The sequence below is a fragment of the Halichoerus grypus genome, chromosome 1 (genome assembly GCF_964656455.1).
Source record: "Halichoerus grypus chromosome 1, mHalGry1.hap1.1, whole genome shotgun sequence".
Classification (NCBI taxonomy): Eukaryota; Metazoa; Chordata; class Mammalia; order Carnivora; family Phocidae; genus Halichoerus; species Halichoerus grypus.
In genome coordinates this window covers 130,154,024-130,180,616 of record NC_135712.1, presented here as the reverse complement: position 1 = coordinate 130,180,616, position 26,593 = coordinate 130,154,024, and the positions used below count along the sequence as shown (strand labels likewise).

Here is a 26,593-nt window from a genome sequence, read left to right as displayed (position 1 = left end):
ACTCTGTATTTCACACAGCTGTTTGGATGAAGGTTTATCTACAAGAATATAAATTTGTGTTTAGAAGTTTGAACTGCTTCTAAAAGAATCCTTGCTTACAGCACTTTGGTATCTTCATTTTGTCATTGCCAGATTAAAGTTCTGTAAGCAGAATAGCAATTATTTATCAGAAGTAAAATCTCATGCAAATGTTTTTGAGCCCAATACAAATTAGCAATTCTTCATATGACTAATGACTATATGCGCTTCCGATAACTGTAAACATGAGAAACAAAAGATCAAGGACTCTAAAATAAGCACTTGGGATAACAGAAGGGCTGTGTAGGCGGTCAGCAGCAACTGTGAAACCAAAAGATAATCGTTATGTGCTTCTCAAGATCTTCAAACCCAGAGGAATGCGAACCATTACGCCGTGGTTCTTATTTGCCCTCCAAGCAAAGTTCTTAATAGGCAAGACTCTTCAGCTTTTTAAATACAAGCAAATATATCCCTCACTGAAATTAAATAGAACAACAACAGAAAGCTGCATTATGCTAGAAATAGTCAAATTTCATAAACCAATGAAGTTGCAAAGAACTGACAATAACTCAAATTGTTAATAAATAGTTCTTTTTGCCCGATAAATACAGCTTACAGATTCTAACAGTCCACAATTCTCATGACAATACATGCATTGAGTAGAACTGAATCCTTAATACAAGTCAAATCACATTTAGTCAGTTAGTATTCAAGTGACTACTCTGTGCAGAATGTTAGGACAGGTGCCGTGGGTAAAATACAGAGTAACTCAATATGCAAACCTGTAGCATAGCAGGTTACCAGCCTGTTTAGAGGATGCAGAATACCTTAATAAAACTTCTACACAGTAACTGAAGCTCTGTGAGCTGAACCAAACACATTCTGCAGGGCTGAGTAGAATGGTTAAGTAACGTAACTCCTGCAATTATAAAAGTTCTCCTGGAAGACTGTTGAGACGAAAGGAAGAAATGTACAGATTGGCAGAGAGGAGGGGGAGAGAAGTCTTACCAGACGAGAGGCTTGTGAAAATCTGACAAAGGAGAAACACACCAGAAAGGGGTAAGGCAGCCCAAAGGCCAGGCTGGATGCACATCGTCACTTCCCTTCCTCCTCACTGCTCCCAAAAGCCTCCCAGTTGGGTTCTGCCCATGAAAATTCTCTGCACACAGCTATTGCGATCATCACCTTAAAGCTCATCTTCTCTCCTATTCTGCTCAAAAATCAATGGCTCCCCACTGCCCCACAAACCAAATTCAGACTCCTGAGTAACACAGCATAAGTACTCAATACATTTGAGTATGTGTAATTACTTTCATATCTCTTGCTTGATTGAAAGGTTCTAGAAGGCAAACACCAATCTTGATTATTTTTTAATATTTTGGTATGTGATAGCACTTACAAGTATCTTTGGTATGGTAGAAGTTCAAAACATATTTATTAAATGAATGAACAGATGATTTAACTAAAAAATTTTATATACTATTGGCAAAATGGGCTGGCCAGTTGGTAGATAACCTTACAAGGGAAGTTAGAAGTTTAGATTTGATACAACAGACTCTAGTCAGCTACTGGATGATTTTGTTTACAACAGTGACAGGATAAAAATGGTGTTTGAAGTATCTCATTTTAGTTGCGGTTGTAGAGAGTATTAGCCCAGAAAAGGACTAGAAGTAGAAAGATCACTTTGCTAATAATATTTTGCTAACAAGATGAATAAAACAAGATGAGGATTTTCGTCTGTTGATTAGTCACTAATGTGAATATTCCTTCAATAAACACCAAAAAAGAAAATTGTCACATGTATCTTTGTCTTTGATCTATTTTTAACGAGTTCATTTCTGAGATAAGAGATGATTTTTTTTTTCAGGCTAAGTGGTACTTCTAGATTTTAAAGAATAGCAACCAGGGGCGCCTGGCTGGCTCAGTTGGAAGAATATGTGACTCTTGATCTCAGGGTGTGAGTTGGAGCCCCACACTTTGTGTAGAGATTACAAAAAACAAATAAACTTAAAAAAAAGAATAGCAACCAGAAATCCTAGAAATTAAGGACAGATATTGTTATTTATGCACTACAAATATTGTCCATATTAGTATCTTCCAAAATGATACTCTAACAAAATATGAAAATGGAAAGAATTCCATTTTGTCTATTCTTAGTACAATGCAGATCACTTGATTTTTTGGTTTTATCTCAGCTAAAATCAATTAGATGGTAGCATTTTATAATCTGGTATAACATTTGGATACTAAATGGATGAATCCATCAGCATTTGAACATGTCAGTGCATTAAAAAGTGTCAAGAGGTTATAACCGGTGCCCACTCTCCTTTCTAAGAACTTATTCTCTCTCTGCTCAAGCCTCACTCAGCCTTCCCACCGTCTGCTGGAAGGTCATGGCGGGGGGACCGGAGGGGGGCTCAGCAGCACAGGGCACGCTGAGGAGGAGGAGGTTAGCCTGCAGCTCTCCATCTTGGCTGCTCATTAGAAACACCTGGGAGCTTTTAACAGCTATGACTTTTTCAACCAGCATATTTTAAAAGCTTCCCCCAGGTGAGTTTGTTATCCAGGCTCGAGTAGCAGTGAATTAGTATTTTCTTTAGCCATGGAAAAATAATTCTTACATATGATTTCCTGGATATAGTGTCCAAAAGATTATAAAATAGTTTAAGGGGCTAAATATATGATGCTGCTCATTTTATTTTGAAGAGAAGAAACAAACTTTTACTTACCTGCCTTCTGACAATGTACAATCTTCTCATACACAGCATCTGCATTTTCAATCACGGCCTTGAGGGACTGGATCATCTGGAAAGGGAACACCCAGACACGGGGTTACACCTGACAACCAAACATCGGTCTACACACGTGCAGGGGGGCTCTCCTCTACAAACAGGCTGAGGTGCTGGGGCAAAACGCTCTTTCATCTGACTTCCCACGACTCAGTCCAAATGTGTGTGTACAAAATGAAAAATCCTGCCTTCCATGTCATGGTTCAAACAGACTGGGAGTATTGTGTTTCATAGTTAGGCTTGTACAACACTGAATTTGAAACTTGAGTCAATACTGAATGGAGTTTCAGTGTGAAAAGCTACAAATAAATATGTGTACACATCTGATCTGTGTTTTAAATTATATTTTCAGTCATTCATTTTAACCAAATCTTCAACTTCATCTCACAGAAAGCTCTACCACCTACACACCTTACTCATTTCAGCTAAAGTGCCTTCATCTGAAAATTAGTTTAAAACTTACCATGAGGATCAAAAAACAGCATTTATTTTATTTTTTTTAAAGATTTATGTATTTTGAGAGAGAGAGAGCATGGGGTGGAGGGGCGGGGGTGGGGAGAGAGAGAGAGATTCTCAAGCAGACTCCCCACTGAGTGCAGAGCCCGAAGCAGGGCTCGATCTCACAACTTTGAGATCATGACCTGAGCCAGATGCTTAACTGATTGAGCCACCCAGGTGTCCCTTAAAAGTGTTTAATGCATCACTAATGATATCAAACTAGTATTTTTAATGTTCCTATCAATGATTTTAAGAGATCTAATTTTGAAAAAATAAATAAATAAAAATAGAAGATCCAATTTTGAGTTCTTATTCCAAATTACTTGTGTTTATTTTTAGCAGCCAAGCTTGAATTAAAAAAAAAAAAAAAGGATCAGGGCATAGCTGATCAATTATTTTACTTACCAAAATGTTAGGAAAAGATCTGTCTAAAGTAATCTTTTTGGCTCTAAAATCACTATGAAAATGGGATAGCCTGATTCAGCTCTCATAACTCAAATGGGTACAAATATGATGCTTGCCTTCATTATAGATTTCAACTTTTTGTATTTAAATGTCCAAATATTTTTCATTATAACATTACCCATCTATATTACATGACCATTTTATTTTAAATAATAAACACTAATCCATCACTCTCCATTTCTTTAAGTTCTGCCTTGTTTTTCTTTATAGTATTTACCACTAACTGCCACAGTCATTATTTTATAGAAACCAAGTATAAGTAGGTTGGATTATTTGTATAATTCAAAGAAGGAACACCCTATTTCGACTAGTTACACTTATTGAAACCCAAGCATAATCAACAGGCCTCTTAAGAAGTGCACCAGATTCTTCAAATGAGTCACACAGCATTTACCAGGTTGTCCACTGTTCGAAGAAAATTATAGTAAACCCCAAAAGGTTTAAGGCCCACACAGGTGCTCATTTATGCCTTCATTCATTATCCGTGGCCCAGAGCAGGAACTGGGGACACAGGGACAGACAGCATATAGCCCCTATCTTCAAGAAGCCCATATGCCATGGGAAGAGCTTAGAGCTTGCACTTTGGAATTCGGTATTTTCACATTCGTTCTTCAAGATCTGAGTCATGCCTGTAAATTAAAATATTCTATTTTACAGCTTGACATATTGAACAGGCAATGATAAAAATGAGTAGTTAAGAGCTCAATTACACTGATATAAAGTCATTCGTACCATGACATCACTTGCATCCCGAAAAGGTTCATACCGTCATCAGTAACCTTTTTCAGCTTTGATGTCAAGCCAAAATGAGAGATATGAAGAAGCATAAAGCTTAAAGAAGTCAAGGATGGTGGTTGTCACAACTCACTATCAAAGAACTAGCTAACTGTGCCTCCATCACTCAAATAGGAAAAAGGAGAAGAAAAAAAAATACCAGCAATGAAATGAACCTGGTCATGAAGCAGATGGGCAGGACAGGAGCAATAACAGAAGGAATGTAGGAGAACAAGACAGTAGCACTAAGCACAGGCTCACGCATACAGATGACCTGTGGGGGAAAGGTGGTCAAAACACACTCTTACTGAGCGTGGTGTGGGGGCAGAAAGAGCTCAGATTTATATGGGCTCAAATCCTGGTTCTGCTGTTCATTAGCTTTGCCATCTAGGCCAGGATACTAAACACCACGGAGCCATCATTTCCTACCTATAAAATGAGTTAATAAAAGATGCTACCTACATAATGCTGTGAGGATTAAATGAAAGGAGGCACAATGAAGACACTTACAAACAGATGTGACAATGGACGCCCCCATTTAGCCAGCGGGCCTGGCGGAGCCTTTTCTGGTAACCCAAGATTAGCTGAATGAGTATGCCTTCCCTTCGTATGTTCACTGGCAATGTTTCAAAAATCCATTACTAATTTTAGTTTTACTTGAAAAGTCTGGTGTGGTGAAGCTCAGAGAAACAACAAGTCACATTATTATTCTTAGAAGCATCTTCCAGTTTAAAGTATCACCAAAGGTTAAATAGTTAGGCACTTTTTGGCTGTAAAATACACCCGAGGTTTAAGGACAGCACATCCATTTCAAGGGTCTGGAGAGAGAAGCTCGCCTGCCTCCGATGCTCTAATAGTACTTGAAGGATCAATCCTTTATTCTTGGGACAATCACTGACTGAGGTCCTCTGAGTGGGGGACCCCGAAGTAAGCGCTACGAATGAATAAAGAATAGTTGCTGACCGAGGACTATGAGCAAACAGTAATCACAACAAGATGTGGTGTGGCCATTGTAGCCCATGTGCTACTGGGTGTGACAAAGTTAAATACCCCTAAGCCACAGCAGGTAGATGGGATATTTAGTGGGAGTGTAAGTGGTGGTGTCATGGCATCCTGCTGATACTCTGTTTGTGGACTGGACTTAAATACACACTCCACCCTTATTTATGAGCAGTATATAAAATACGAAGGTGGCTACTCCACCAGGGTGGAGAACGCAACAGCAAAAAGCCACTCCTCTCAGGTGTGGAAGTAAACTGAGGCAGCTATTCGCAGACCATCTTGGAGGGGTACTCTGGAGGCAAGCAGCCTCAGAGAAGGTCAGGCACAACAAGAAACAATCAGTAGAACTTAGAGAAGGCAGGAAGAAAACATACCCAGACCTTAGCAGAGATGATTCATCCTGCCACACCTGTTACGAAGTGTTTTCACCACTTCCTTGGAGAGGAGGAACTGCCAGTTTATATCTTTTTATAGTTTTAGGGTACATATTTACAGTCAGGGTGGGTCCTTACATTAATGTAGAGTAAACAGTTTACAGTTCTTGTCCATAGAGTGTGTTCATTAATCCTCAACTCCTGCAGTATTTGCATAAAGTGTCCTTGAGTGAAAGAATCCCGCTGGGTACTCCCCAGCAAGCTGTCTGGGCTGTGAGCCCCTCTCAGCGCACTCTAAGGGTCCAGCAGGCTGAGAGGGCAGGGCCAGGCGGCGGACCTTCCTGCCTGCCCACCCAGCTGGCTGAGGTCTTGCTTCACTCAGCTCCCAGCTATGACTGAATGTAGAGCACATGGCACGGAAGGAGGACACAGCAGGGACAACATGAGGGGGCCATTAGATCTAGTGGGGGCCCATCTCACCCTGGGTCTGCTGCTTTATAACAAGCTGTGATTATAAATAGTACAAGTGTTGGTTGAATGAATCAAAATGAAAGTAATTGAATGCCTCCTCTGCATCAGGTATGTACTCGGTGCTTTCTATTTCATTTAAGGCTCACAAAACCCATGTGAGGTGGGTATTTACGGCGCTGGTTTTACAGGTGTGAACACTGAGGACCTGAGAGTTAAGCTGCTTCCCCAAGGTCCTCCGGTAAGAAGCGCAAAGGGACTGCAACTAAGAAACGATGCATTCTGTTTGACCTCAAGGCCCCTGCTTTTCCACAGCACCAGGACGCGTCTTGCCGTCCCGAGTAGCAGCAGCACAAGGAAAGCTGAGGAAAGGGCATTCCAGCCAGAGAGACATACGAAAGCGGAAAGGAATTTAGTAACACCTGACATGTGCTACACACAATAGGCGGTATAGTCTCTGCTACTGACTTCCACCTAGAATTGTCCTTTTGTTTTTATAAGGTTTTATTTATTTATTTGACACAGCGAGAGAGAGAGAGAGAGAGCACAAGCAGGGGGAGTGGGAGAGGGAGAAGCAGGCTTCCCGCTGAGCAGGGAGCCCGATGCGGGGCTCGATCCCAGGACCCTGGGATCATGACCTGAGCCGAAGGCAGACGCTTAACCGACTGAGCCATCCAGGCGCTGCGAGAATTGTCTTTTTTTTTTTTTTTTTTGAGAATTGTCTTTTTAAATAATATTTCTGTAAAATGCTTTGGGAAAACATTTCTTTTAAAATGACAACAATAAACAATTTGCTGGGCTCCACTTAACAATTCATCATTATAAGAGAGAAATCATTTACATTTAATGTGAAACTAGTAGAATAAGCATTTCAGAGTAGACAAAAGCAAATACGTGGGGAGTGACATCAAGAGATGAGTCAAAGGGAGAAACTGCTTTAAATTAAATAATTTTCTCTGTATATATTACATGAATATGTCAATGTAATACAAGGCCCAATAGACTGGTTGGCTTTAGAAGCATTATTTACATTAATGCAAATGCATTTCCACTGATCCCTTTAAACGCAGAAGTACAGGTCTTGGCTCAGATCATCCTGCTGCTAACTAACCCTAGTAACTTACCACATGGACAGCTCATATTATTTATGAAGTACAAGATGCTTTTGTGTAGTTGTTGCTAATAGATTTTCTATTAATGTCCAGTTACCAGTAACTCCCTAAATTTGTGGAACTAGTGCATTTGGAATATCTATGGATTTAACATAGCCCAGAAACCCATTTCATAAATTTGATCAACTCTATTATAGGATTTTAATACAGGACTCCCACAGATGAAAAGCAGGAAGTTTCAACTAAAGGCAAGTAAAAATTCATATTTTATTAAGCTGGACAGAAAACAGAAATGCCTTTCGTAAGAATGTTCTGTTTTGAAAGTAACTCCCATGTTAGTATTAGGCAAACTTCTCCGTTTGTGGATATGGTTATGAGAACTGTCACTACATTAATATATTTCATATCACTAGATTTCTATAGACTGCTTCTTAATTTTTTGTTTTGAAATTTGCACATCAAGTGGGAAAATTTTATTTTCAGGATAAGCCAAGTCTACAGTTTTATGTAAGGATCTTATGTCTGATTTTGGACAGTACACCAAAGAATCTCCTTTCATCCCAGGAACACACATTTTGAGAATTACAAAAACAATTTGCCAATAATTTCAAGTCCTTGGGTGAAAGAAGTTTAATCATAACAATCATAACATCTTCTGAGTTCTAGACTTTTCCCTTTATCCTGCTTTGACCTCAGCTGCAGACAGAAAACACCTCCCTCTTCAGACTTGGCTTTGCCCGTCCCCACATTCATACATGGCTGTCGCCACTGCTGCTTTAGCTGTAGCTATCTCTAACGAAGTTACAAAGCCTCAGAAGTGCTAATGTCCTTACAAAAGGGAACTTAGGTTGTTTTTTACAAAGATTCTGTGACTGTGTGACATGTAACAAACTCAAGTAATTGAGCAGCAGTCTCAAACCTGCCAACGGACCTAGCGAAACGATACACCTGCGCCTACCTCTGAACACCCCCTGGGTTCCAAGGCTTTCGTGGAGATCCGTGGAAGGCCTTGGTGACCAGTGAATGCCCAGGTGACAGGTGTGGCTTCAGGTACCACGTGGCTCAGGAAGGACCCAGGGAGGACTGGACCAAAGCAGGACTAGCCTCTCAGGACTCCAGGAATGTGTAGCAAAACAGCAAATGTGAGGCAAGGATCGAGGTCTTCAGAAGACCACCAATTCAATCCAAAGCAGTGTTCTCCCCCCAATCAGAATTATCTGTATGGATGTCTCTAAAGTTCAGTGTCACCAGAGGACTGTCACCCTGTCCTACACAGCCCGACAAATTGAGTCAGTTCATTAATGCTGAGAATGGGACAGAGAAGAAGGAAATTCTCTCAGGAATCTATAAGCTTTGGTGTTTCTTTCTGTGCTCTTGAAAAAGTAATGTCTCTCCGAGTTAATAACACTATCTTTCTTTTTAATACTTTAAAAAGAAGTTTTTAGAATTTTGAAAAATTTTAGACTCAAATACAAGAATACTGGGATCTGCGACTTCAGAACTGAAATTCAGAGGTAACATTTTCTTTCAGTAAAGCGTCCAAGTACAGCAAAACTTCCCAGAGTTGAACCAATGGAATAGAAACCATTTCTGAAGTTATCGTTGGAAAATACAAGATAGCTTTTCATACTTGAAAATAACATGAAAGTCATATACGGTGATTAACATAACATAATAATAATAAAAAAGAAAATAACATGAAAGTCATATACTTGAATGGGGGTGTCAAAGTTGTATCACTGTGGGGGTCTTTGCCCAGCTGCATGTGACAGCTACCCCAGCCCCTTCTGCAGCCACGTCATTAATAGCTGCAGTCATCATCCCTTCCAGCAAGGCCACTATAAAAACACTTTCCACGTAACAAACTGTTTCCAGAGTAATTTGTCCTGGTTTCCTCTTGAAACCTCACTTCCACTTCCACATTTTCCACTATACAACTCAGAGAAAAGTAGAGAAAAAACCCTATGTAAGAGAAAAGTAGAGAAAAAAACCCTATATAGGAGAAAAGTTATAGAAAGAACCCAAAGCTCTGCCCAATGAAAACTGCCACTGAATTGTTAACCAACACGTAGAGAGGAGCATAGGTGGCTGCTATGGCATCTGGGGCCCCGGTGCAGGCATGGTGGGGAGGGGGCAGGATATGAATCGATGTAAAATATCATTACCCTCTCCAGGCATTTCCATCAGGTCAGAGAAAAGCAGGGAAACGTGGTTAGAAAACAAGTGAAGGGTCAGCTTGGATGGGATACGGAATTACGACTTTGAACAGAGACCGAGGTGCAGGAAGAAACACAGGGTGGGGGGCGTGAAGGTGGGGACAGGAAGCAGGCAGGACGTCATAGCACCGGGAGGAGGGACGCAGGAGGGGGCTGGGAAAGAAAGTGGGAGACTGCATAGGGGACAGAGCAGGGCTCAGTGACTGGTTTGCTGTGGGCATAGAGGAAGAGCCAAAGACTCTTTCCCCTTAGAGGGGAAACTGGACAGATAAGAAAAACTTAACACACCCCTCGGTTGTAAAGCACTTCACAGGTTACAAAGTATCTTTAATGTGTTCACTCATCTAGGATGTGGAGTTCCTCTTTGGTGGAGTGGAGCCCTGGTTACAACAGGGCAGTCTGGTGAAAACATGCAGCAGGGATCAGAACCGGGTGGAGGCGTGGTTCTGGCATTGGAAAATTGGGGATTTTCTGCACAAAGGTAGCAGCTGAGATGAAAACAGGTATACATCTCCGAGGCAGGAATTTTAAAGATAAATGAGATGAAAACATCACAGTGATGCGGGGCACCTGGGTGGCTTAGTCGTTAAGCGTCTGCCTTCAGCTCAGGTCATGATCCCGGAGTCCTGGGATCGAGCCCCGCATCGAGGCCCGCATCGGGCTCCCTGCTTGGCGGGAAGCCTGCTTCTCCCTCCCCCACTCCCCCTGCTTATGTTCCCTCTCTTGCTGTCTCTGTCAAATAAATAAATAAAATCTAAAAAAAAAACAAAAAAAAACACATCACAGTGATGCTCCAGAATCACTGAAATTAAGCAGAGAGGACTAGTGTAAGAGACACAGCAGGAGAGGTCAGAGGGGAAGGAACACAACAAGGATATTAAATGTTTACAGATGTGTGAGGAGAGTTTCTGGAAGGAGGGTGGGTCTGAGAACTGGGAGCTCTGGATTTGGGCATTTGGTAATTGCACCCATAGTTCTGCTCTAATGGGATGTACAGTTTCCCAAAAATCATTGCACTATACAAAAACATTTTTGCATTTGCACCTTGCAATAAAAATCACAAGGTTTTTTGGGAAAATAGGGTTAGGGGCACAGCATTAAAAACTTTTGCAGTGATACATTAAAAAAAAGACAGGAACTGAATAAAAGTGATAGCACAGCTCTGCGTGTGTTAAATAGTTAAGGAATGCAAAACTACTTCAAGGCATGTGGCGACTGACCTTGAAAAACACCTGAGGTCTGCTTGGGAAGTGGGTGTTCTGACAGTTGCAGCTTGTAAATTACCCGAAGTGGAGGAGGTGATGTGAGATCTGATGAAAGGGGTAATAGGAGCTGTGGATGGGCACAGCTCCAGATGCGCTCACGAACTGGGGGGGGGGGGGGGGGTAGGGGCTGGGTGCTGTTTGAGGTGCGTGTGTGCATGCGTTCAACCAGGTGAAGTTTTCTGTGTTCACTAGTGCTTCTTGTGGTCAAAACTGTGCACACCCAAACAAAAAATTAAGTTAGGTTAAAATTGTTCCTTAATGTATCCATCACATTCAAATAAATTTGCATTTTCAAAACAAGTGTTAGAGCCAAACTGATTATAAAAGGGAGAGTACTTCAAAACCTTTCTGAATTTTTTTTCAAAATCTCCCATGCAATTTTATTGTGAAGTACAGTTAAACTCTCAGTTCCTATGATATTGAACCAAAGCATGATTTGGGCATTGTATAAGCCTGCCTCAACACCGTACTCAACTATTATAATAATCATTTTTTGCTAGAGAGTAGATGCCAAGTGCTAGATAAATCTGGAGCGAATTATGAGTTATGAGCGACCCAGGGTCCACATTCAGGAAGCCAAGAATTCTCTAACTTTTCAATATGCTCTGATTTTTCATAAAGTTCACTTCAGAGCTAGGGTGGTATGTACCTAAGGAATGAACCTGGCTCTCCTGTTATATAACTTTGATCTGAACATTGGTACAATATGAATCCCTTATGCACTAAATTTTGGATCAAATCCTGTAAAGTAACATTGTATCTCATGCCTAAGTATCTAGTTGAATTTTCACATGACATAAAGCCTCCTCTACCACCATCATCATCTCCATCTACCACTTCTCACTTTGTTAATGTATAATCGCATTCACAATACTTAGAAAGGGCTGCATTTCACACATTAAACCTCAAGTTTTAATTAAACTGCAGATTCTCAAGTGAATCACCACGTAAATACAAGACAAAGATATTATGCTTATTATACACAGACTAATATAGGTTTCTCCTGTACTTACCTAAAAAAAAATTTGGATTCAGTATAAAATTCATGAAAATAAATAGTATCATGTAGTCCAAACAACCAATTTATTGCCCTGGGTTCTTGCTTTCTGCCAGTTGCTTGGCACCCAGTGTACATGGAGGGCCAAATGTTTACACGTGTGGGTATTTCTGAGAGGCACTTCCAGTGTTGGCCACTAGAAGTCCTTAGTTATACATATTTGCTGGGCTAGAGGAGCAAACGTGAGAGAAAACATCGCAAAGAGAAAATTGGGTTTGGGGGGAGTGCTACGTAGAGGAATAAAAGATTAAAAAAAAAAAAGACAAAATCACAGAGGCAGAGCTCAGAGGAATTAAAACAATAAATGCACTAGGGTGATTTATCTTATCAAAAATCATATTTTAAATCAGATAAGAAAATTTTACTTTATGCAGACAACTGAATAAACTATTAAGCCACAACCAAACTTTGATTTAAAAGAAATTCACTCCTATTTCTAGATTAGTTGGGGTTTAGCATTACTACAGGTCTCCATATGTTCCTGAACATGTTTAAATAGACCAGGAGCTGAAAAAGCTCCATTGGGCAAAATAGCTTGGGAAAAATAGAAAAGGGCTCTGGAAATACCTAGGGATCTAACAGATCAAAAGATTAATTATAAAGCCAGTACACAGATTTTAAAGGTTTATCCTACTATAAACTGCTGGCAAAGTTTTAAAACTTCTAAATAGTTTTAGTCTCAGGAAGTACACAGAACTTCAAAAAGTTGAAAAGAATTTTGGTTTTGATCTTAGGCTGTTGCTGGTCCTGTACAATACGATATTCCAAGGAAACAAAAATTGTTGAAAATTAAGCAACAAAACAGAACCTAAGCTAGCCTAAAGAGGAACTCCACCGAAATTATAAAACTATCCATAAAATATATTATAAAACATATCTATATTCCTACTAGTTCATGTAATAATATATCATGTTGTACTCTTCTGTGTGGAGAACACATATATCGTAAAGTTCAAATGCATTTAAATTATAATAATGCTCTTATCTCCCCATTTTATGGTCAGCCTTATACTCGTCAGGGAATGACTTGGTGTGCTACACAGAATTACTGGGTGTTTACACGATTACTGTGGGAAGACTTGAAATTCTCACACTCAACGCGCTACCCTACAGCATGTGATGAGTCACAGGGCACTATGGCTGCCTCAAGGAGACACACATCCTCTCCAGGCCTTCGGTCATGTCATGTCAGCCCCTTAACACTGTAAAATACACCTCCCGCTCTCCCAAACTATAATAACAATGTGTTTGCATGACACCCTCAGATCATCTCGGGCAGCACGACACCTGAGCGCACCTGTGCTCAAGCAGCCTCTGTGGTCAGGGGAGAAGGCAGGGGTGGCAGTACAGAGGGACCCAGCAACTGGCAAAGGGACTTTCAGCTGGGCCTGAGGGGCAGCCGGGCACAGAACAGCGGGGACATGGTCACCAGCCGGCCACTCCCTCTGCCTCCAGTAAATGCTGGAAAGCCGGGAGGAAAGAAGGGCAATGCACCAGTGTAACTCTCCAGTCTCGGAAGTTTTCAGGATAGTGAGTTCAGAGGATACCCCTTGGATGGAGGGGAGTGTCTCCAAGGAACTGATAAGAATGGCTTAAAACTTGGCCAGAATCATCCCTGCAGGAAGAAAGGGGAACTTGAGCTCATTAAACCCAATTATTCAGTGAGCAAGCTACTTCCGGAGAGGGATTAGGAACTTCTGGATGCTACATTAACTCTTTCAAGTCACCAAGGACCATTTTGAGTTCTGACACGCTTGTTTAAAACAATTATTACTACATTAATTAAATTTCAAAAGATACAATTAGAATTAACATAGTGCCACTTTTATTACTACCTACTTATATCAAGCCTTTTCTCCAAGGGGATCAAGGTGATTTAGAAACTCCTAATTAATAGAAGGTAATTCAATCACAGTCTTACTGTAAGGTATCATTAGTTTCTCTCAGGTCTGTGTAACTAAGTATAGATATTAGTTAAGAGAAAAAAGCAATTGGAGGTTTCTCTGTAATGAAAAGCAGTATTTTTGGTTTTTTGTTTTTTTTAAGCACAGTGAAGTGTTCACAGTATTCCAGGAATGACAGAGCAAGAAGGAAGACAAGAACGCAATCGACCAGCTACTAGTTTATCTACTGTATAAACCCAGGATTTTTTCCTGGTGTTGACCACATAACTCACGCGTTCCCCTGTCTTCCCCTTTCAGAGGAGAGAGACAACTCACCTATTAAGGTGGTGGGAAACCTTAACTTCTGCTTTTCACTTTGTGATTTTAAACCTGCCTTTATGAAATGGAGTAGCCATGCTCTCTATACAGCAAAACTGCTGCTCTGAAGTTTGGAGTGATGTTAAAATACACACACATAAAGGTCTTAAAGCTTCATGAGCTGCAGGGTTCCAGCATTTGAAAACTAATAATACCATGATGATGACTACCATTTATTGAGAATGTCTGGGCTACTTACATCTAATTTCATACCCTTGGAGGTGGTGAAACTATGCCTTTACAGAGAGAAAAATGGACTCACCCTCAGTCACACAGTAAGCACCGGGCAGGGCCTATCTCATCATCAGGGCTCATATTCTTTGCCAGCACAACCCCGGCCCCCAACACCCACTCATATACGTCCTAGGGTCTGGGGTGTATACTTCCTCCTTCATCCCCCAATTTCCAGTCATGGTGTGTCTTTATAGAAGAGCAGTTTTGCATGTAGGTATTCACACTGCATGCACACCTGCCCAGATGGCCTGTGTGAATCTACAACCGTACTTATTGGCCAAACATACCAGGGCATTATCTTCTGCTGGATGCCCATTGCACTGACTCTGCTCATTATGACAGGTGAGAGGACAAAGACTTTCCCAAGGTGGGGTCAAAGCTGGTGGATGATGTGCGTGCGTGTGTGTGCGTGCGTGTCCGGGAGAGTCAGGTCTCTTCCCCCCAGCAGCACAGGAGTGGGATGCAGCTAGCTTGGCAGGGACACCGAGTGTCCGCAGTGAAGCACGTGGGACAACCGAGAGAAGATGGCTGTCTGACATTCAAGTATTTCTCAGCTTGCCTCACCAGGAGCCTATGCCCTCTGTTAGCTCGCATGACAATCCACCTATGAACACACGCTGGGAAATCCTAGAACACTACACTATATATGAGCAACATTCCCATCCCAGGGTGGCTTCACTGAAACCAGCTGCTCTTCTCTCCGGCTGGGCGAACAACTAGGACTCTCCCCTCCACTCCTCAACTCTACTGTATTTTCCTCTTAGGACACATGAATCTTTAAGTAGGGAATTTCAGACACAGCAAAGTCCTCTGGCAAAAGGTAGGGGAGATTTGAAGGTATGAACAAGAGGTAAATGATCTGGGGAGGGGACCCTCGTGCCTGCATTCCCCTATCCCCCGTTCTAGTCCTGAGCCTCTGGCCTGTGGCCCACCCCTCCCACAGGCATCTCAGGCGTCCCCTTCTTGTGGGACCTACTGCAAAGGCTCCACTCATTGCCTTAGGACGTGGGGGCTGCCGTCTAGTACCAAGCCTGGAAGAGTGGGAGCCCCACCCTCCATCCCCTGGCCAGCCCTGAAACCTAACCCTCCCAGGGAAGACTAGCGGTGATGATATAAAGCAGCCAAGTTCAGGAAAATGTCGCCACTTGGGGGCAGAGAGATAGGGCAGGAAGAACACCTGATCTGTGTCCTGGAGGTCAAGATCATTTTCATTCACTCATTTATAGATCTACTTTGTGCACCTGCTCAGTGGCAGAGACAACGTGGTGAGCAGGGCACACACTGTCCCTGCCATGCTGGAGCTCCGATCCAGTGGCGGGGGAGAGAGGTACCTTAAAAAAAAAAGAAAAACCAAACCAACGAATGTATAATTACAAGCTGCAACGGGTGTGAGAAGGAAATGCACAGCATAAAGAAGCAGGGTGTGGGAAGCAGCAGAGGGCCCTCAGAGCAGCCTTCCCATTTCCCCTGGTGGGAGAGGGTTTCACAGGTTTGGTCTCCGCCTCCAGCACCCTTTATAATCCCTTCCCTGACGAGACAGCTTTAAATAGAATGTGGTTAGCACAGCCTGGATTTTATCATTTGAGAGAAAGCCCTGCTCCCTGCTAGGGGAGGGTAAAAGGAAACCAGGGGTTTTCAAAGATACAGAGCCTGCTTGGGAACTCCACCCAATTCCCCCTTCTCTGCACCTCCTGCACAACCCCCCCGGCCCCCCCAAAAGAAAAGCTTGATTTGGCTGATACAAGGAGCACCACTTCAACTCCATTCTTTGGCTCACTTTTAATGTCTCATTACTAAGCAGCACAAGCAGGACTATACGTTCACCGTGAAGTTAAGCTGGTTACACATTTTATTGGATTCTAACAAAACTCTGGTTGATTGTCACCATTCCCACTGAGGCAGCCAACTTGCCTCGGGAGCACTGTAAGCAACCAGAGCAAACGCTTTCATTGGCTTTCCTCGTCCGGTGTCCGCCTCTAGTGCCTGTAGGTTCTTGACCAGCAAAATGTTAACAAATGTTAACAGTCAGTATTACCGCTTTAGGGGCTCACGGCTTGTCCAGGACAGGAGCACTCAAGCTCTAGCAGCACGCTCCTCCTACCAAGGTAACAAGCAGAATGCTGTTCTTATGGATCAAAATTCAAAATGCACTGACTAAATTATTAAAAAAAAAAAAAAGAAAGAAAAGCCTTTAAAATTATAATTTAAACTGGTGAAAGTGAATATGGGAAGCAGTGCATTAAAATAGCCTAGGGACTTTTTCTCCTGATCCTCTTTGTGAGGGGTTGGCCAATTCTTTCTGCAAAGGAGCAGACCGGAGGTATTTTAGGCTTTTAGGCTTAGGCTCAGTTTCTGTCTCGACAACTCAGTGCTGCTGTCGGTACAAAAACAGTCACAGAGCATGTGATGGATGTAGCTGTGCTCTAATACAACTTTGTTTCTGGACACTGAGATGTAAATTTGACATGGTTTTTGCAAGTCATACAATATTAGTTTTCTATCATTTAGCATGTAAGAATCATTCTTAGCTTGTAGACCATACAAAAACAGGTGGTGCCAGATTGGCCCATAGGCCAGTTTCCCAACCCCTGCCCTAACATGGTACAAGATGCATCATTTGGTGATACTGAATTAAATGTATTCAAGAGAACATAGCTTGAGATGCTACATGCACATTTTAGAAAAGACCATGAAAAATCGAGTGCAGCTAGTAGTTCCAAAGGGTAAACATATATTATGATATATGTAGGCAAAAGAAAGATTTGGTTATGGAGAATCCTAACATTGGTCAAAGACTTCCATAGACTCACCACAAAAATAGGGCCCCATTTTAGGAAATCAACTAAAAATTAGTTAGGTACCATCCCACTTCCATTTAGCTAAATACTCAGCCATTTCTATTTACAAAGATAGGGTTGGGGGGGGGTGTTTGTTTGTTTGCTTGCTTGCTTTTGGCACCAGATAAGTGATTTAAAATTATTGGGGTGTCTGGGTGGCTCAGTCGGTTAAGCATCTGCCTTTGGCTCCCCGCAGTCCCGAGTCCCGGGGAAAGAGCCCCACATCACAGCTGGCTTCCTGCTCAGTGGGGAGTCTGCTTCTTCCTCTGCCCCTCACCCCGCTCCTGCACTCTCTTGTTCTCTCTCTCTCTCTCAAATAAATAAAATCTTCAAAAAAACCTAAAATTATTTTGTGCCCATGTGATGACATAAATGATGGTGTGACTCCATATGACCACCCTCTAGCATAGGAGTGTAATGATTATAAAGAGAGCTAGAATGATCAACACTCATTTCAAAGAAAATACCAGAATTAAAGACTTCTGTAAGTTGATAAAAGATCTCCTATGTAAAATCTCCATATAAAAATCTAAACCAATTAGCCCTAAAGATTTGACTAATATGGAATGTAGTAGGGAAATAAATATTTTAAACTACCCAACATGTTATTTTTAAGCTATTTGGTAATTAAGCTTGTAGAGTTAAACTTAACTCTGAACACATCACATTGTCTACCCAGAGTTTACTGTGAGAGTTTTCTTATGGTTCAGAATTTAAAATACCCTAATTAAGTTAGAAAAGCCTTAAAGCCATTATTAAGTGCTATTTTTATTCCTGATAAATTCATGTGGTAGTAAGATCAGATTTCTGGTATTAAAGGTGGTTATTTCTGTGGGCTGAGTGGCGTTAATTATGTCACAGCAATCTGGGGCAATAGAAGTGCACAGAATGAAAAACAGGAGCTGTTAAAATAGAGGAAGGAGTGACAGTTCCTGCGGTCCCCACTGAGAGAGAAGTCAGTGTGCAGAGGGCAGTCACCGCCCGGCCCCCTGCAGACTGGCGCAGTTTGGTGAGGCTGAGGGTGAGCACTCTTACCCATGCCAAATCAGGAAGGGATGAATCCACAGGCAGGGCAGGATTCTATTCCTCTTGTGAGGATGAGGTCAAATGTAACATATCAACAAAATGTAGGTTTCAAAGCTTGTGTAGCGCCAAATGTTATTTATAGGAACACATCTAGCTGTGGAGAAAAATCACCGCCTCATTATTCAAAAGGCTATGGAAAAACACCTTTAAAATTTGTTTCCAGTTCATAACTAGGGACATAACAGATTAAAAATAAAAAAGGTCAGAAATGAGTATACCCTACTGCCCAAGAAAAGATGCCAGAAGGTGGTTCAAGCAAGTGTCTACAATCACATTTTCTCAAAACTGATCCTGAAATACATGATTTTTCATATAAGCTGGTTATCTCAATAGCTTCATTTTCATGGAGTTGGTTCCATTCAAATTATCCCATTTCTTAGAGAGTTATCTTCTAAACTATGATTGCTCATCCAAAGAGTATGTGTCCACAAACACAGAGGCACTCATCATTGCATTTACAAACAAATCTATGTATCAGCACTAACAATTTTATACAAGTATCTGATGTAATTTCAATCTTTTTAAACTCAACTCCAAATTACACTTGCAACAGTGCTGAATTCCTAAATGGAAAAGCACATGCTGTTCTAAACTACACGAAAATGGGCGGTAATAAATCAAATTAATCTGTGAATGGATCTCACATGTAGAAAGTCAGGGCATGATATTAAAAACATCAAAAGTCCAACAATAAAATTATATTATCAAGGTAACTTACTTGTTTTCTAAACTCTAACCTGAGTATGGACAACAATGGGACACAATGAAATATTAAACAGTTCATCCTTTTGATGAATCTTTGACAAAAAACTACTTTGAAAAGAAATTCATACGTGTGATTCTTGTTAATCGTAGCCAGCACTGTGAGGCCAGCACTGGTAAAATAATCACTCAGGCAAATGATTTCCGTTTAACTGGCTGGAGAACATTCTGAACCCCAAATGTAGCCAGACGTGAGGGCGAACTGTGGGCTCAGATGGCAAAGGCAGCCACTTCTCCAGGTGAAATGAAGAACCACCACAGGCTTCACATCCCCAACTCCCCACCTGGTCAGAAATTGTCTCTGTTAGGAAAACTAATTAAGCTAAACAGTGAAAATGCATTTCCTGGGTCCTCCAATGGGGTGTGGCCCAGGTAGTGCTTGGGGTTTCAAAGTGGAGCCCACACTTGGGGAGCTCCAGGGTTTCCAGCTCAGGTCTCAGCAACCTGACAGAGGTGAAGATGAACACATTGATTTCTCTTCCGAAGTAGCTGGCAGAGCCGCCTCTGTGCCAACAGCAAAGGTTAGAGGGAGACACAGCCATCTCCTGGGTCCAAGGTGAGAGGACCAGGGGGCTCCCAAGCACAAGGGAAGAAGCAGGCTGAATGCATCAACGAGCTATGAAGTGCATGTTCTAAGTCAGCTAATCTTCATTTCCGTGAATCTAAAAGGATCTGGAACTCACAAGCTGCATAAAGACATACAAATAAATTACCATGCACTGAAATCCAATTAGGTTCTTTGTTTCTTTGATTATCACTTTTCTGTTTGAAAAGGATTTCCACAAAAGAGGACACTCATACCTACAAAACTAGATGTAGAGATGATACCGTTCTGTGGACGTGACAAAAATAATTCCAAACTTTAAGATGTCAGACAGATTCTGGATGTTGAAAAAACTTTTTTCTTAATTTGTTTTTCTTTTTTAGATTTTATTTATTTATTTGTCAGAGAGAGGGAGAGAGACAGAGAGAGAACAAGCAGGGGGAGCAGCAGGCAGAGGGAGAAGCAGGCTCCCCACTGAGCAAGGAGGCTGATTCGGGGGCTCTATCCCAGGACCTGGGATCATGACCTGAGCCGAAGGCAGACGCTTAACTGACTGAGCCACCCAGACATCCCAAACTTTTTTTTTTTTTTTTGAAAGAGCTGTATAGTATTAATAGTAGCAAATCAAAAGTTTTGAATCTGGAAAACTTCAATTGCTAGAGGAATATAGGCATGAAGTACTTGTCCTTAAAGTTATTTTTCTCCCCTTTTTCTTGCTTGGCAATTATTAGGCTTAACATAACTTCTTCATCCATCCAAACACACCAAACAGATGCCACTGTTCCAAGATGCTCTAAGAAGAATGTTATTCACCTAACAATAGTGAAGGTCACAGAGAACAATCTGGCTCTATTTCTCTTCATGATCGTAATAGAATCCCTTTAGCTGATGGGGATCTGAAAGTTGTCTCATCATACTTCTAACTCTACCCTCTGGCTCCTTTCTGAAACACCTGGGGCTTTCTCTAGCTGGGATTTCAGGAAGTCTATCTTTCCAGCAATCCAGGAGATGTGCTGCAGTGGGAAGGGAACGCTGACATCCAAGGGGGGGGCTGCAGCAGGAACACAGGTGCTATGGGAAGAGGGTACTTTTTCCCACATGCATTGCCATACTTTAGAAACCATTTTGCCCTGGGGGCTTTCCACTGATTCAAACAGCTAGTTTCAGAGCCCTGGGTGAAGCACGGGTCGCTTATAAAAAACAGACATTTCTCAGTTTTAAAGGTCAAATTAGATTTTTATTTGGGTTCCCACCAAAACAACAGGCTTGAAAGTCAGGATTTGTCAAGGAGAAATAATTTTATGAATTATTTTAACATATGAAAAATCAACCCATAGATCACAGAGCTTCATGCCCTAGGGCAGAGGAGACTGGCCTTCCACCTCCCAAGGCTGGGCTGAAGGTATTGGCCGCGCTCATATGGAAGGAGGGAAGGAGCAGTGGAGAAGTTACAAGTCCATCTCCTGCAGTCCTGAGTGATTGTAAATAGAGCTAGGGACTCCCTCCACTGCATGGCCCAGTCTCAAGGTGAGTGGGGGCAAAGGAGAGGATGGCAAGCTTTAGAGTGATGTTCTTTATAAGGACACAGGAAGAAGCCTTCTGCAACCATTCCCCTCCAGGTAACCAGTGGCCACTTTGTAGAGAGGCAGAGCGCAAGAGAGAAAGTCTGAGAGACTGAGCAGTTTACCTCAAGAGACAAGTATTTATAGTCCAAAGTGGATAAAATAAGTCAATGCAATGGATCAAGTTCAGCAAACTGAACAGAAATTGGGGAATACCCACCTGAGAGAGAGAGGAAGGCTGCATTTTTCTTTGCCGTCTGAGTTGAGTGTGGGGTTCGCACTCAGACTCTGCCCCAGAGGCACAGATCATAGAGGGCTGAGCCTGGGTGCTGACCACAGCAACGCAGCCCCCTCTGCTCAGGGAACTTGTACTTACTTAAAGTCAAACGGAGACAAAAGTTTACTGAATAAATTAGGATAAGGAAGCTAAACACTTCCTCACAGCTTTGAAAAGCCACCAGTGCACATCATGATTAACCAAAAGAACTGTGTGTCTTATTTACAGAGGAAGGACAGCATTTTAAATATGTATACAGTCCTTTCTTTTTTTTTTTTTTTTGATTTCCTCGAAGTGTCCTTGACAGAAAGAAGAACTTAGCAAACAACTTATCTTTACCCATTGCAGAAACATAAAATACTTCCAAGCAAGAAGAGAATATCAAAAATAAACTCTGGAGGAATGTAAGAGCAAAATCCAAAATGCAATGTGGGATTTGATGGGAACAAGTAATTTCCCTGCTCTTGGATAGGAAAAAAAAAAAAAAAAAAGATCACAGTGCTTCAATGATCTTGTACTATCAAAAATGTAGTAGTGTTCTTCTACATAAAGCATAGGTTTAGAAAGAAGTTCCCTAAGTTTTCTGGAGCTTTAGGTTTCAGATATGTTTTATACATAGTTTCCATCAGACTCAGTGAAATAAAAATATTAAAATAATAAAAGAATTCAGTGTTTGAAAAATAAGCAATCTTGCTCTGCCCCTTTAAAAGGCAAAAGAAAGACTCCAAACAGAGAAGTAAAACAGTAGAGACCCCACCAAACCACTGCACTGTAACAGTTCCCCTGGTGGCCTTGGTTCAAATGAAATCTATGCAAGAACTGAAATGATGCCAAGAGCAGGCTCCCATTTCTCATTTACACACACACACACACACACACACACACACACACACACACACACATCTAAGTTCAGTCTTATCCTAAAGCATAATAATCTATCTGGTCTTTTTTGGGAAGGTTGATACCTCCAATTAAAAGAAGCTTTTAATGTCAAGTTCTGAGGCAGTAAAGTGATAAAAGGAGCCACAAAGGAGACGGGGATCAATAGCGGCCTTATTACAGATCATCTCTGGCTTGGTCCAGATGGGCCGACTCCATTAATTATGAAGTGTGATTTATCTCTTCACTGCATTAAGCAGCGGCAAGACAAAATACATGAAATCACACCCGTAAGATAAAGCAGAGTGCTCCTGATGTTGCGTGCCAATCGCCAACATGTCTGTATAAGAAAAGAAGCCCTTCATTTCACATATTTTATTTAAAGAAACTTCTTTTAAAAGAAACATTTAAAGTAATGAGTTAGAAGGGACTACTCAGTAATTTATATACAAACACTCAGCAAATAGACAAAGCATCAGGTCGCAATTAAAATCAAGATTTTTGTGAAGCTGTAAAAGATCAAAACAAACTAATTTTAAATAGAAAATAGATATAAAGGCACTGCAACGGTAGGAATGAAGTCCTGTATAATCTCTGAGCAGACGGGGCTGCCCGAGGGCCCACCACTGTGCACCTGAACAGCCCTTCTGCCTGGAACAGAATCGGGCCTCATTTTCTTTACTGTTTCTTCTCTCCTTTCATTCCCTACAACTCTACCTTCAAGTTCATTACAGTGACTGAAGCATAGTCCATATCACAGAAAATCATAGCAAAATCAAGGAAAAACTTTTTTTTTCTTAAAAAAGTTGTATTAAGAACCCCTTCACGGGAGAGCCTTCCTCGTAACAAATTTTAGGTGTACGACACATTTCTGTTGACGGCTGGCACAATGCTGGCCAGGGGGCTCTGGAGCTTATTCATCATACTTAACTGGAACTGTGCCTGTTGATTAATAACTCCATTCCCCCTTCCTCCAGCTCCTGGTAACGACCATTCCAGTCTCGGATTGTATGAATTTGGCTATTTTAGATACCTCACATAAGTGGAATCATGTAGTACTTATCTTTCCATGTCTGGCTTATTTCACTTTGAATACTGTCCTCAAAGTGCAATGAAAAAAATTTGTAAAGAGAACTTTCTTTTTATGCAACATTTCCACTGTCCTCTCTCTAAAGAGGAAGAATGTTGACTCCTTGGTCTCTATATTTTAGTATAGATCTCACAAAAATTTAGAAATTTTAAGTCCGAAATAGGAAACGAATAAACAAAGATAGCTAGAGAGCTGAATTATTACTTTCGTCAATACTAAAAGGATGGTAAAAATCACTTTCATTTAAAAAGATGATGAATTAGGTCACTGATACTGATGGGAGGGGAAGGTTTACATTGAAATGCCAGTGCAGATGTGTTCTTAAGAGCACTGTGTATTGTAAAGAGTACCCAGTTATTCACTAGAATGTCTTAAACTCAGGTTATGTAATCCTTACTTTCTCCCACCAGCTTTAAATTACATGAGAGAACATTCTAGCTCAATTTTGATATTCGACCGTGAACAGCAAATGCATTCAAGTTCATTTACATAAATTTTAAGTAAAATATTTAAATGTTTTGTTTTCTGAAGTAATACTATAAGAGATATGTTCAGCTACTTATAACCAGATTTCTTTGAGTGGAATCTGATCTAACTATTGAAATAGTCTTCCTTAGTTTAAGCTCATCAAATCTTTTTAATCTATTCCAAAGTATGAAAAATGAATTCTTTTCCATCATCATGAGGAACAGGAATCAGAAACAAGTTACCTCTTACTTGGAGAACCCCACATGAACAACTTTGGATTATTATTATTGAAGATATCTGGGCTTTATCTGTATATCGATCACTCATCTATAAACCACACATGGTTCATTTTCCTGACCTGGATTGCAGAAAAAACACGGGATAAAGAGACTCCTAAACCTAGTTCTGCCACTAATTTGATGTGCCACAGGATTTCCGTTGTTTCCACCTGATCGGCAACAAAATAAAGGCACTCACCATGTGGTCTCCGGGCTCTCTTTCACTCTCAGCCTCCTACAGCATGTAATGCCTGAGTCTGAGCCTTGCCCTGTACTACTCAGAGCTGTGCAGGAACTACCACGGCCCTCACGTGAATCTCCCAGAATATGTGCGTCCACATTTCTGAGCACGTTTCACTCCATGAACTCAGCTTTGAACAGCCTCCTTCTTATCACCTCTACCTTTTGAAATGTGACTCATTCTTAAAGGTCTAGCTCAAAGTCCAATAGTTCCCTGAAGTCTTCCTAATCCCTAAACCGGAAACTGACCATTCATGTCCATAAACATCCAAATGGTTTGTTCACATATTTTAAAATATCTGCTATGTATCATCTTACTACTTAGGGATACACTTTATTTCTTCTATTAAACTGTAAACACCTCAAAGGGAGAAAAGGCTTATTTGTCTGACAACACATGGCCATTCCCACTCTCCATACCAGTCCAGTCCCTGTTTTCAACAACCCCCACCCCAATCTGCCTAGTCTAAGAAAGTGTCTGTACTTCTCTTCTTCCTCTACTCCTGAGTGGCTTTGACACCTGCATGGCTTTGACCCAGGGTTAAACCTCACCACTTCCAGGACCCAAGGAGGGACCACACAAAGGGTAAAACCACAACTTGGGCAATTTAGAAGATCCATTTGTTGGTGGTAATCACAAGAGCCATTAGGACAACTAGGGGCCATGGATAGGGTGAACATACAAGTAATTATCTAAAGAGGAATACTTTTTTTTTTTTTTTGGAAGATTTTTTGTTTATTTGAGAGAGAGAGAGAGCAAGCGAGCACAAGCAGGGGGAAGAGCAAAGGAAGAGGGAGAAGCAGACTCCTCGCTGATCAGGGAGCCCAATGCAGGGCTCGATCCCAGAACCCTGGGATCATGACCTAAGCCAAAGGCAGACCCTTAACTGACTGAGCCACCCCAAAACAGGGATACTTCTAAGAGTTAAAGGGAGAACGATTAATAATTAGTCTGGGGCAAGAGGTATATCAGCAGGAAGACCAGGATGTGTGACCACCCTGGACATGGTCATCCTTTTCTAGCCTCCAGAATGGCTTACAAGTTGTTCACATTTCCATGGTCAACCTTCTCTGCATTCTCCTTTTTCTCAAAGAAAATGGCATATTTCTGATACACTGGCCTATTAATAAGAGTTTAGACAATGAAAAGTAATCACAATCGTGACAGCATAAATACAAATCTGCACACTCTTCGGAGATGCCATGTATGGCCCTGGCCTCCTAGAGGGCAAGCTTCAGCAGTGGAGACTGGCATGACACAGGAGCGCTGGAGGGACTTCTCACACTACTCTTACTTATCATTTGGAGCCTTCATATTAGAAATGGGAAGTCAACAAAATGAAGTACAATCTTATTTCCAAGGTTAATTTTGGGTAAAGCTCAACATAACATTACAAAAATAAAGAGCTATATTTAAAGTCACAGACTGTCCAGGACCTTAATATACTTCCCATCAATACTCCTTTAGCTAGCTTTAAATAAATTAATTGTCACAAGGTAAGAAACCATTAAGTTACTAAAAAAAAAAAAGACTATAAAATATAAATATTACAAGAGTTATTGCTGTAGAAATATTCGTTTTTAAAATTCAAATTATAATAATTTGAAATTAATTTTAAATATTTTATGGCTTAGTTTTTCAGAGGGAGTTAAAACAGAACAAATCAATAGAGCCAGGGGTATGATGCAGCACAGCTATGTCAATTAAACATTATGTAAGAGTAAATTTCACAATTTAAAAAATTTGAACACGCTAAAACATTCTGTCTGATCATTTCTGCAGCGACACAACTCTCCAGTTATGTGTAAACAAAAGTTGCATAATAAGAGTTATCATTTAGCAGCCCAGGAAGAGCAAGGGAGCAGGGAACTAAGGAGCACTGAGGGATTCCCGTGCCAGATACTGGGATGGGTGCTGGGAGGTTGCTGGCGTCCAGAAGCCTCTGTGCTATGAGCCCTGAGAACCTCCTGCTTGGGGTCGGCAATCAGCCGCTGGACTAGGTCCTGGCTCGTCACCCCTGTCCGGTCCCCTCTGTT

The 26,593-nt window shown here is 41.3% G+C and overlaps 1 protein-coding gene across 4 annotated transcripts in view; it reads right to left on the bottom strand.

Annotated features, from left to right (window-relative positions):
• The window catches only part of PLCL2 (phospholipase C like 2), a 186,014-nt gene that overhangs the window by 38,203 nt on the left and 121,218 nt on the right, over window positions 1-26,593 (bottom strand). For all 4 annotated transcript variants that reach the window (XM_078072087.1, XM_036078069.2, XM_036078068.2 and 1 more), the window contains exon 5: window positions 2,748-2,823. In XM_078072087.1, the coding sequence (XP_077928213.1) occupies window positions 2,748-2,823 (76 nt within the window). The remainder of the gene's footprint in view (window positions 1-2,747; window positions 2,824-26,593) is intronic.